This window comes from Pantherophis guttatus, chromosome 3 (assembly GCF_059756535.1).
Source record: "Pantherophis guttatus breed Tessera chromosome 3, ASM5975653v1, whole genome shotgun sequence".
In the NCBI taxonomy this organism is placed as follows: Eukaryota; Metazoa; Chordata; class Lepidosauria; order Squamata; family Colubridae; genus Pantherophis; species Pantherophis guttatus.
The window spans coordinates 122,915,370-122,928,844 of NC_142065.1; the positions used below are offsets into that span (position 1 = coordinate 122,915,370).

At 36.1% G+C, this 13,475-nt stretch overlaps 1 protein-coding gene across 1 annotated transcript in view; it reads left to right on the forward strand.

Moving 5' to 3' along the window:
- CFAP61 (cilia and flagella associated protein 61) overlaps positions 1-13,475 on the forward strand; it is a 160,497-nt gene that overhangs the window by 119,315 nt on the left and 27,707 nt on the right. Inside the window, exons 22-25 of the mRNA XM_087891278.1 lie at positions 456-748; positions 6,397-6,724; positions 10,670-10,761; positions 11,360-11,565. Coding sequence (XP_087747404.1) covers positions 456-748; positions 6,397-6,724; positions 10,670-10,761; positions 11,360-11,565 — 919 coding nt within the window. The remainder of the gene's footprint in view (positions 1-455; positions 749-6,396; positions 6,725-10,669; positions 10,762-11,359; positions 11,566-13,475) is intronic.

Below are 13,475 nucleotides of genomic sequence, written 5' to 3' on the forward strand. Positions count from 1 at the left end.
TGATTTCATTACATTTGACAGAGAACAGATAGAAGAGAGATAAATAACTTTTCTAGTTGTAGAGTAAGAGAATTCTGATGGCAATGTTTTTCCTTTTCTTCTTTCTAATTTCCCAACATGCTTAAACTTTTTATTGTTTTTATTTGGAGATCTTATAAACAAAAATAGAGGGGGGTTAGATAGAGGGATATCTAGGGAGGGATGGTACTTTTTCCCTTTCCTTTTTCCCACTGGGTCTCAAAGAAAGATATGAAGTTTCCCTGCTTTGATGCAAAGTGTTTCCTATTTCTGGAATATATTCTGCAGAATTTTTAATAAATTATTTTAGCTGTTATTGTTAGGTAATTGTGTTTACTTCATAGCATCAGAGTAACAAGGAGGTCACATCATTTCAGCTTTATCATATTAATTATATTAATGAGGTTTATTCTGTTTTTTTCTTTTGCTTTCTCCAGGGAATATTATTGTCTATGGGAATACAATTGATGTGTACACCACTATAGAATCCCTCTTATCATTAGGAATTAGTGGCTATTGTATACACCTTGTGCACCCTCCCTCAAATTCCAATATTACTTCTCTCAATAACAACGCAATAGAAAGAGCTATCAAGAAAGCATTGTCCAGATCTCGTGTAACTGAATACCATGACAGTCTATTGGCTCAGTGGAATGATGGCAGTCACCCAGATCCAATCACATGTGCATCTTTCACTACAAATACAAAGCCATTTAAGTTGCAATGTTCTGTAAGTATGTGCCTTTGCTATATTTTAATATATACATTTAATATATATAACAATTGAAACAGGCTTGAATTCTAGAATTCTGCTTTTGGATCTTGCTATGCTGAAACCTAGCTTGAATCTCGAGCATGAATCGTATTTTTGTCTGATTATGCTATGTTTTAAGTTTTAAGCATAACTGCATTGGTATGCTTAATCTTGCAGAATAAGCTAGTTCTGTTTTACGGAATAAAAGTATACTTTGAAGTTTGGGATAAGTCTGCAAAAAGTAATCCTCCATTCATACTTACATTTTCCAATAATTTTGTGCAGAAGATGTATACCAAACCCAATTTTGTTTTAAAAAACTAGCAAATTATTTCATCCTCCACCCACAAAGTCCTTTTGCACTGTTTTATCATGGTGGGGTTATTCCTGGGAGGAATGAGCAAACAAGAATACATATTTCTAGCATGCCACCCAAGGTGTAAATGTCATCCTAGTCACCTGGCTTAAATAAGCAGTCTCTATATAGGATAACAGCAATATAGGAAGATGGCAGCAGTAGATGATCAATGTATTAACAATGGCAAGGACATTATTTCATACCACACAGCAATAGGCAATGCTGAACCTCTCCTGTGATTTACTAAGAAAACGATATGGATGGAAAATATAAGATGATTTATGATATAGTGATGGATCATGACCTGAGAAACAAGGACATGTCAGAATCAAGGTGGCATATAGATGTAATAAACAAACAAACAAACAAACAAACAAATAAATATCCAAGATAGGTTAGATAATGTTCACTTCTTACAAGAACCTTTAGTAGAAGAAAATGAAATAAGATCAATACTATGGTTGTAACCAGGCTGGATGGCTAAGAAGTAACGTAATAGCCAGAAAAATATGGCAAACAGTAGAATCAGGATGAGTATTGGTTCTAACGAAATTATGCCAGCAAATCCAGACAATGGAAAATAAATTGAAAGAAATTCACATCTCAGCACCAAATAAAGAAGAGTTAAGAAAGTGTGCCAGCTATCATACATATCCCTAACTTCACATACTTAGCAAACTAATCCTTATTCAATGCAGATTTGGATTTTATTTGGAAAGGGAGATGCCAGATGTTCTTTTTTTAAAAAAAAATAGCATTTTAAAATACAATAAAAACTATAAAAAAGATAAAAAGAAAAAGAGAAGAAAATAAAAAAGAAAATAGGATTTCTACTCTGCTTTCTATCACATAGTTTCCATCTTACTCTTTCTCCTTTCTCTTTTTTTCTCTTAGTTTGTAATTCCCTTCCCCTCTCCTTTTAGCCCTTTTTATTCCCAAAATCCCTAAATCATCAATTCAATATTTCTGCAAAAAATCCATATAAGGTTTTTAGTCGTTCAAAAAAAAGTATCATTTTTTTTACATGGCAGCAAAATAATCCTTAGGTTTGCCCAACAGGGAAATGCCAGATGTGGTTTTAGAAAAGGCTGAGGAACTGATGCATACTAGATAATTAAGAAAACCAAGGATTACCAGAAATAAGTGAATACATGCTCATTAATTATAGAAAGACCTTCAGTCATGTCAATCATGTCAAGCTGTGGAATGTGCTTGAAAAAATGGGAATCTCATTGTCTTCATGTGAAACATATACCCAGATCAGGAAGCCATAGTAGACAGAACATGACAAAACAGACTGGCATCAGATTGGCAAATAAATAAAATAAAGCTGTATAATGTAGAGATTCATTCATTCATTCATTCATTCATTCATTCAACCTATATATGAAATATATATGGAAGAAAGCTGGACTGGAAGAAATGGTTTTAAAACTGCAGAAAGAAACATCAATAATTTGCATTATGCTTGATACATGAAAATGCAAATAATTTGCAAGCTATAGTATGGAAAATAAAAAAGCAAAATGAAAAAAGAGAGAATTATGATTAAATATACTTGACAACAAGTACCAGCCTTAGAATTGATACTGAAGAGGTAGATAGCTCAACTGGTAGCTATCTAAGTAGTAGTAGATCGATGATCAACTGTCTACTAAGTAGAATCAACAGTACCGAAGCCATCAGTCAAGAGATATACTGCAAACTAATGCTTGATAGAGAAGCCATCAAGTCCATGGAAAATATATTCAGGATTTGTCTATACCTACAAAGATCAAACTATGCAGGTAATGAGTTTCTCTGTTCTCTGCTTTATGGAGGTAACTGTTTGAAGAAGCAGGATAGAAAGAGTATTGTTACTTTTGAACATTGGTGTTTTGATAGCCAGCTAAATAAATAAATGGATTATCAAATAAATCAACCCTGAGACACAATGTCCAGCCTCAACTTATCATAGTTTGGATACATTATGCAAAAGCCTTGTTTCTGGAGTAGTCTGTAATATTGGGAAAGGTGGAAGGAAAGAAAATAGGATGTTCAGGAGCAATGGGTGCAATATTGGAAGATCTGAAAGACCAGCTTCAGGACAGGTCCTCCTAAAAAAAATCTATGTATGAGGTCACTAAGAATCAACACCAATTTGATGATACTTAAGCAGATTATTAAACCCATAGTATGGAAGACTGACATTCCTGTCTTGGAAGCCTTGTCAATCTTTTGTGATTGCAGTTCGATAGTTTCTATTGCTGCGATCTATCTTCCAGAGTTTGCCTCAGCTGGCATTTTCCCCCTAACTTCAGTGTATGACAGAAATAAGACTCTCAAAACCTATACTACCTTTGTAGTGATTAAAAGATCAAAACACAAAAAGTAAATATTTGTAAAGTGATATCATCTAAAGCTCTTTCAAAAGAGCGAGGGAGGGAGAGAGAGAAAGCAATTTAACAAGAGGTAAACAAAATTACATTTTATTTTAAAAAGAACATAGCATATAAAAATACTTTTTAAACTTTAAATATTAAATGCAAGCATTCAGTACTGAAAGAGATAAATCACAGAACCCCCAAATCATGGTTAGCTGCTTACAAATGAATTAAAACATAAGATCCCAAAAGAAAATGTTCTAAGTAGACAACATGATGGCAAAGATCTAATCTATAACAAGGTGAGATAGTGTCAAATTAATAATTCTACAAAGGACAAAAATGTACATTATTATTACTATTAATGGTATAATGTGATGATGTAATAAATAGTTTATAATTAAATGCTATAATAAAAGTGATAAAATATGATAATTAAAAATAGAATAAAAATAACAAAATATTCTATATTAATGGGCACAAGCTGCAGTGCAAAATATACCTATGTTATAGGAAGATTAAATTAAAAGAAGTAAAAATGCACAAAATTGACCAATATGGCAAGGGTACTGGAAATCTAAGAAAATAAGCAATAAAGAATATGTTTTATAGATTCAATCTGCCCAAACTCATTGTGATATAAGAATTCTGGAAAAGAATGTTCTGCGTTTCAGAGCTCCAAGATGCCTATGATAAACTTCAGGGATTATTAAACAGAGATTTTAGAAAAGATGTTACCTTCATTTTTTAAAAAAAGGAATCTGGCTTGCTCATAACCAAAGAAAAGCCGGTAGAAAGGAGAGAGTCTTAATAAAGCTAATTTTGCTGATAGTGAGGATCAGAATCTATCCTTAGCTGATAAAAGAGCTAAGCTCATTGGGAAACATGTTAATCCTACACAGAGAATAATTATACCCAGAACTCTAAACTCTATTTTCACCAAATAGGATTGGAGTACCACATCATCTTTTTTTACATCTTCTTACATTTTTTTTCTTATATCTTTTTTTCCATTTGATAAATTGGGAGATTAATCTATTTCTATGTCAAGGCTCATACTTTTTCTGCAATATCTATACTCTCTTCAATGTTTTTTCCCTAAATTCCACTTTTGATACTATCAAAAATGGCTTGTCTCACATTCAGAACCTCTCATCACCCTTGTATCCTTCACTAATTCTCTGATCATTCATAATTAAACAGTAAAATCAGTTGGGGTCTTAGCTATATATTGATTCTTTTTCCATGTGTACATATGAATAGACATGTTTAAACTGCATACTTAATACAAAACCTTTTTTAAGCAGATACTCATCAGTCACCATTCTCATTCATTCTTGGGACTGCAAATGGACAAATCAATTTTTTCAGTACTGTCTTGTCTCATTTTCACCAATCATCTAACAAATGTTTTTCTCTATACATCACATTTATTTAGAATTATACATACTTTCCCCCTAACCAAGAATGAATTAGCAGAAAAATTATGTGCCATGCATCTATGATTAAATTACACCTAGTCCTTGCTTAACGACTGTCCCATATAGCAACTGTTTGAAGTTACAACAGCTCCTCATACTTACAAACATCTCAGTGTTCCCATGATGACATACCGTAATTGACATTTGGGCACTTTGCAGTTGGTAAGCATTTACAAACATCCCAGTGTCCCACAGTCACATGATTGCCATTTACACAGTTTAAAGCCTGCTTTCTATAAGCAGAGTCAATGTAGGAACTAGCAATAAAATCGTGAGTCGTGATCATGTGTTGTCTCGCTTAAGAACTGTGGCAGAAGCAAAGGCACAAATTCATCTTGATCACATGATGTCTTTCTTAACAGCTACATTGCTTAGTGATGGAGCTGCCAGTCCAATTGTGGTCATTGAGTGAGGACTACAGGTAGTTCTCTACTTACAATAGTTCATTTAGTGACCATTTGAAGTTACAATGACACTAAAAAAAGTGAGTTATGACCAGTTTTCACACAACTGTTACAGCATCCCCGTGGTCACGTGATCAAAATTCAGACACTTGGTATCTGATTCATATTTATGATGGTTTCTGTGTCCTGGGTTCTTGTGATCATGTGCAAAGTCAATGGGGAAGCCAAATTCACTTATCAAGTGAGTTATTGACTTAACAATTGTGGCAAGAAAGATTGTAAAATGGGACAACGTTCACTTAACAAATTTGTCACTTACCAACAGAAAATTTGGGCTCAATTGTGGTTGTAAGTCGAATACTACCTGTACTTGTATTCGTTTTTTCATTTGAACCAACAACCTAGCTGATACCAAGCATCCTTTCTGAAATACATTTTAACCTTCTCATTTGTAATTGGACGTACACCTTTTCTTCCATAAATATATTCATCAACTCGACAAGATTATATTGCTTATCTATTGCATCCTTCACAACTATATTTTTCTTTGATTTCCATTTATTAATTCCTACTGTTAATTATTTACTCTTTAAGTCACAATCTCCCATTGTCATGGTTGTCATCAGCTCATCTTGACCTTTTCCATTCATCATAGGTTTGGTCAGTTGAGGCTTTCATTAATTGATGGAAGAAATAGCTTAGGTTACTAGTCTTTAATTATACCAATGTGCCACACAATATACAGTGCTTTGCTAATGGAAAATTCACTAACGGTAAGTTTAATATATTTTGTCTAGTATGCTGCAAATGCATCCAAAGCCCTGCTTTATCCAATACTTTTTTTGTATTCTAACTATTGGAAAGTGTCTGCATTACACTGACACAGGAAGGATATTTATCTGCTTTGAACATGAAATATTCTAAAAACTAAGCTTAATTATGTAATTAAGAACTTACCTATGTTTGACTAGAAAGTTACTAAAATATTCTTTACTTTATTTCTTTTAATTCATTTTAGGCATTCTTTAACTTTACCAAAAGAAGAGTGGATTATGAGACTTTCAAAGCAGTTAATGATGCATGCCTTGTCTATGATGGGAGGCTTGTGATTGATACCAACTTCCATACTAATGATGTGAGCATCAGGGCTGCAGGTCCTTTAACCAAATTTTCCAATATATACTATGCTAATGAATGGACACACAGCAATTTCAGCTCAAAAGAAGTTGGTTTTCAGCTTGCTGCAACCATGCTGAATCTTTTTGATCCAACTCTAGAGCCAATTTTTGAACCTCCAGAAGATTTAGATAGACTAATTCCTATGTACAAGGGATGCAAAATTCAAGGTGAGCCAAATACATTTGTTTTTAATAATCTTGCATTTCTATAAATTTCACCTTGATATATCAGAAATATTTTAAAGTAAAAAAAATCAATTCATGATGTATCAAATTCAGAAAGATAACATTATTACCCATTGGCAAAATAATTTAATTTTTCCTGTTCTGTTTGCTTATTTATTTAAGTATTTATAATAATAGTGCTCTGGGATTTTAAAGAGACAGGAACCTGCCATATAACAATTATTGTTGATTAAAAAAAGACAAATCTAGACAGTGGATGTAGCAGTACCTGGAGACAGCAGAAAAGAAAAGAACTAGAGAAGAGAAGAAAACCAAATACAATGATCTACAAATAGAAATAGAGCAATTATGGCAAAAGAAAGCAAAGGTAGTACCAATAGTAATAGGTGCTTTGGGTGCAATCCCAAAACAACTGGAACCTCACTTGAACACCATCAACACTGACAAAATCACCATCAGTCAATTGCAAAAGCCAGCTTTACTCGGAACAGCTTACATCCTGCAATGATAACTTCAACACCATCAAAAATCAATTTCTGCCTAACACAGGACCTTGGGAAGGACTTGATAGGTGGATAAAAATGCCAAATCCAGTCTGGACATCTCACTGACTGCACAATGAACCATTGTAATTTATAAATCTTGCATGTCACCTAACTTGCAATGACTGGGCAGCTCATAACAAAGAAAATACAATGAAATCAATGGAACATAAAAGATAAAGATAAAAGATTGCAAGTATGATGATGAAATGAGAGGTTCCTTCCTTGCCAAAGGCCTGAGTGCTACCCCATTCAAGGTCAGAATGAAATATCTCCATATTTGGAAATAGCCACAGTTATTTGGCACAAATCTGTATAGCATCCAGGTATTCAGATATTTATAGCCTCAATATGATTGAGTACCATCAGAACCTTCTGCATCTTCCACAGCTATGTGCTTAAACACATTGGATCTTTTCCAAACTCTGTGTCACCTGCAGAAGCCTCAGAGATCTTGAGTATCTTCAGGACTTCCCAAAAGTTTATAGAGCTAGTAAGTGCCCCCCGCTTCTCAGCTTTTCCCTCAATGACAGAGAGTTCAGCCCCCACTAGCTCATTGGTCATGGTAGTCAGCCAAACACCCAAAAAACACCATGTAGAAACAAAAAGACATCATCCACACCAATTCCTCTTCAGCAAATTCCTCAGGAACTCTAGGAGGTTTATAAATATTAAAATAGCAATGAAATAAAATGACACTGTAAACTTTCAGTAAACAAATTGCAACAAAAATAGGAAACAGATACAGGTAAATTTGTGTACATTTGTACAGACACACACTCACCCATATAGAGACAGGAAAATATTTTCCTGCTTCCAGAAGTCCTTGAGTCTGAGAGCCACCTTCACCTCAGGGGGTCAGCTGTTTCACAGTAGGGGAGCTGCCACTAAGAACCCTGATATCTGATCTCTTCTACCATGCTGCACCTCCTGGTAGAGGGGACTATTAGAACACATTTTCTGGCTGTCAAAATTAAACAGGTAGAGATTACTTAGAAAAGGTGCTAAAAGCCTCCAGCCAGGCACTGGGAAATGAATGGTTCAGTGCAGCATAAAAGGTAATATTTTTCTGGCTGGGGCCAAGCCATTCTAGGCTAAGGCCAAGTAGCCACCAGCCTAGAGGTGCCAAATTTTAAGGGGTGCCAGAATTGAAAAAACTTCCAAAAAACACAGTAAAAAAAGAACAATGTAGTAATAGTGCATTATGTGAACCAGAGTGGTTAAATATAATTTAAGGATTAAATCAGAGGTGGTATTCAGCCAGTTCACGCCAGTTTGTGCGAACTGTTGGCGGACATTTGGCGAAGGTTGCCAAACCAGTAGCGATGGCCGGCTGGCCATGCCCCCAAACTGGTCCCCTGGTTGCCGTTCACTCACCCTGCTTGCCATGTTCATTGCCACCATGTTCTTTGCGCACACACATCCCATTGCCTTGCAAGTCCAAGGGATGTGCATGGGCGAAGAACATGGCGACAGCAGCAGCTTTTTCTGCAACCTCTGGTACTTTTCAGCAGCCTGTGGCCCACAGCCGCAAAGTGGCTCTCAAAGAGGAGGTGGCTGGGAGGCTTCTTTGCCAGCCGCTTTCCAGCAGTGGCAGCTGGCTGGGGGCGGCTGAAAACTCTGGTCAGCTTGTCTTCTGGACTCTGAACCAGCCGCCGCGGAAGGTAAGCAGCCTGAACAAAGAGGCCATGGTGGGGGAGAAAGTGGGGCTAGGGCCGGGGCCACTAAAGGAGGGGAAACGGGGGTGAATGGCGAAGGGAGGGCGGGGGTAGATAGGTGGAAATTCCCAAAATTTTCCTAGCTTTTCCTGTGGGCATGTCTAGATGGGGTCATATGACTGAGTAGGCGTGGGCATGAGTGACATCAAATTGGCTACGCCCACTCAGTCACATACCCTCCCACCTAGCCACGTCAATTGAAAAGATTTTTAGTCTAGGAGTCTCTGGAGGCTGCAGACAGCAAAAAACATCACTTCCTGTCCAACCGGGAATTGGGAAATGGGCTGTTTCAGGCCTCCAGAGGGCCTCCGAGGGGGTGGGAAAGGCTGTTTTCGCCCTCCCCAAATGCATAGAAAGGATCTGGAGCCAGGTGAGAAAGAAAAACGGGCCTTTCCCACCCACCCACCCCCCAGGCCCTCTGGAGGCAGGAAACAGCCTGTTTCCCTACTTCTGGTGAGCCCAGAAGGCCCGAAAATCAGTTGGCCGGTGCGTGCATGCGCGGCAGAGCTGAGCTTGCGTGCCCACTGATATGGCTATGCATGCCACCTGTGGCACACGTGCCATAGGTTCGCCATCACGGACCTAAGGTGCCAGAAAGTCCGGAACCAGCCTTGGTTTTGGCCATATTCCAAATTCAACACTAGCAAAAATATTTTTGATTTGATTCAGTCTAAAATATAATTAACTTGATTGTTACCAATGTTTTAAATAAATGTTCTCATTTTATCATAGGAAACAAGTTTTGGACTCTCAGAGAGGGACTACACTTAGAGTTTTAGAAAGCCTCATATTGTGTACATGTTCAATGTACATGAGAGAAAATTGCCCAAAACTTTGCCATTTATTTTGTTGAACTCTTGCAGACACAATTTCCTCTCTTCTTCTCACATTCTTCCTTCTGCTTCTTTTCTCTTCAAATAGAAACTAGAGAAAATGATTTAAAAGAAGTGATAACAGTTGCAGTAGAACTTGTAAAAAGAGATACTTTAAAAAAAAATTCCTCAGAAAGAAATGCTGTATGTGTCAGGTATTTAATATTCAGTATTAGCCCCTGGAATAATTGTTGGATATTTGTTTTTGTAAGACTGACACACTACACATTTTGGCTTCCAACGAGATAAAAATATATTATGTATAAATATAAGAAGAACAATTTGTTACATTTTGCAAATTTTTATGATCAAATCAGTTGTTAAATAGAAAAAATCTTTAGAAAATCATAACCAATCCTACCTGCCTGATAAATTTGTCTCCTGACTTCTTTGTCATACAGTCATATTTTCCAGTTAACATATTTGCATGGCAACTCCTATGAGAAAAGATGCCAAGCATGAAGCAGGTCTGAGAATCCAGTAATCCCTTTTCATTATTAAAAAGATCTTGAATGTTCATCCAGTATTCTGATCCTCTCAGCTGTGGTGTTTACAGAAAGCAGAATTTACCTTTTGCATTTCTTGAAAAGATTACAGTGATTGAAGTTAGATATTCAGGCCAGCATGTAACCACCACAGTGCATACAAACAATTAAATTGCAACAAAGTTTCATTTGTTCTTCCAGTCACCCTGGATTGATTTTAAAAAATAACAAAGTACTTTGAAGGCCTAATGATTAACAAGTTTACTGATTTTATATAATCTACATGTCTTGATAGCATTGTTTTTTACAGGTGGTATTCTACCTGGAAAATATAATTATGTGCATGTTTTTAAACCTGGGATTCCTGCCCGCTTGGATGTACAAGAATCACAACCTGATTATGTAAGTACTCCCTAAGTAATAAACATTGAGGTTTGAATTACAAGTATCTTGAGGAAATTTTTCTTTTCTTTTCTAGGAAACTTATGGACATATAATAAGCCTCCTATAAATCAAACAAATTAGTCAAAATGCAACATGAGGTGTAATGATATTATGACTGTCACAATATAATTTACAGTGCTTTCAGTCCTCTAGTATATTAATTCAATGTGTAGATTGCCTCATTTTTTGCTAGCAATATTAACAAGCACCTTAAAGCAAATATATAGATATGTTCTTCATTGCCTTTTTTATGCATCACTATTGAATATATATGTACCAAGCAGTTCTGCTTAGATTACCTTCATTGCCTGGAAGTCTTTTCCTGTACAGAAATTGATATAATATTTAAATAGAGCTAATCTTACTGCTAATAATAATGTCTTAGAATATAACCTTTGTGGTATAACTAGAAATCCTGTTGCAAGGCATTGATATAAAGCATTTTTGTAGTAACCAACCTACCTCCCTATCTTCCTTGTTCTCTTCCTGGAGTGAGTAGATTGATATGTGGTCTAGCTTTGCCTGTTGCCCCAACACTTTTCTCAATTTATTATAGGGGATGGCAATCACAACAGGAGATGCAGTAAAGGGAACTTACTTCAGAATACATGTCAACCAATACAGCAGAATAGAAACCATTACTTGCTTTTCAAAGGAACCTATTCCTGTTTCCAACTACATATCTTTATTTGGACACCATGAACGTCTTCTTAATAATCTTTGTTCTCGCTGGAGGGAGGGACTGATCTCAAATCTCTATAGGTAAGATAAAGTTTTATTTTGTTTTTGAAATCTATTATAATGCAGATTTTTGGGCCAGATTTCACTTTTGAAGAAAAGTGTCCTGGTCATAGGCAACATCGGTAATGGGTACTTGTTCCTGAAAGGTAAACAGAGAGTCCAGGGAGAATAGTTTTAGAAAGAGCGTTGTGACTTTACAGTAGTATATTTGACTATACTACTATATAAGCTACTAACAGAATCTTGATTGCAAAGAGGAGGATACACATTTTTCAAAGAGAGAATTTAATTAAAATGTGGCTAATCTTTGGGACTGAGAGCTATAGTACTATATCAGATTTTGAGCACTTGTGATAGATGTACTACAAAATTATTGTTGTGGGAAACATGCCTGGTCACTATGTTAGATAAGGCCTCTCCAAAAATACTAATATGCCATAGAAGCTAATGTTTTGCTTTGCCAACAGCAAGTTCTTGATTTTTAAAAAAAATTAAAATAATACATAAAGAAAAAAGGATGGGGCAGAGATTTTTGTATATTGATGGTTGTAGGCAGCACACTGCCTGTTGCTGGTTTTTAAAAATAGTTGCTTGATTGCTTTCCTAGTAGAAGCTTGGGTGAGAAAATAATGTGCATGTATTTTTTTCTTTATTTTGGAATGCTTGAACTAAGAGATGTTTCCAGACTTAGTGGCTTGATGTCCATCTGTTGAGGAAAGGCATCCAGCACCCTCAATCGACACATACTTGAAGTTTTTTAATACACGAATGTGTCATTTATATTCAGTCAGCATACTACCAAGCAAAAATATATGGATCTTTGATTAACACAGTGATTAAATCTCTTTTTTTAACATATTAGATAATCATGTTGAGATATCTTCAGGGATGGATCAGAATAGTTAGTGTGACACTTGTGCAGTTAAAACCCTGTGTCTTTTTTACATATGCCACATATGCAACAAATGTTAAAAAGGGTCAGGGATCATGGCTTCAATCATGCAACACCAGTGGTAGGTTTCAAATTTTTTTACTACCAGTTCTGTGGGTGTGGCTTGGTGGGCATGGCATGGCTTGGTGGGCGTGGCAGGGGAAGGATACTGTAAAATCTCTATTCCCAGCCCACTCTGGGGGAAGGATACTGCAAAATCTCCATTCCCTCCCCAATCAAGGGGAAAGTTACTGCAAAATACCCATTTCCTCCCAATCAGCTGGGACTTGGGAGGCAGAGAATAGATGGGAGCGGGGCCATTCAGAATTTTTACTGCCAGTTCTCCGAACTACTCAAAATTTCCACTACCGGTTCTCCAGAACTGGTCAGAACCTGCTGAAACCCACCTCTGTGCAACACCCTCTTGAAGTTTTGACCCTCCAGAAGTTGCCCTGATGATGATTATTTCTTTAAGGAGTCTTGGGTAATGTACTTTAGCAATAATGTAAATTAAGGAACATGCATGCAAACTGATTTTGATTCATACAGTAGAGCCCTAGCAGAAATCCTCTTTATTGCTCCATTTTAGAGCATAAGGAAAAGCTGTTTTGCTTACACTTCCTTTGAACAAACCATTAAATCTTAATGTTTCCATATCACTTTGAAAAGTGAGTTTATCATTTGCATATGTACCTAAGAGTCTTGACCATTTCTTTACTGATGCTATACATCAAATGGTTAGTATCTACATAAATTATCAGAGTATATAATCAGAGAAACATGAAAAATGAGAAAGTTGCATAAAGGTGTACAGTAAGAGGGAAACAAATGCATTTTTCCCATGTTGAAAAAAATAGTTTTTTTTTAAAAAAATGCTATCATTAGAAAATGGAACATTAACAGGGCTTATCGAATGCACAATCCTACACAAAATGCTTTTTTAAATTTATATTTGGCTCTTCTAAACCAGATTCATGCAGTTCCACATCATCTGCCAAAT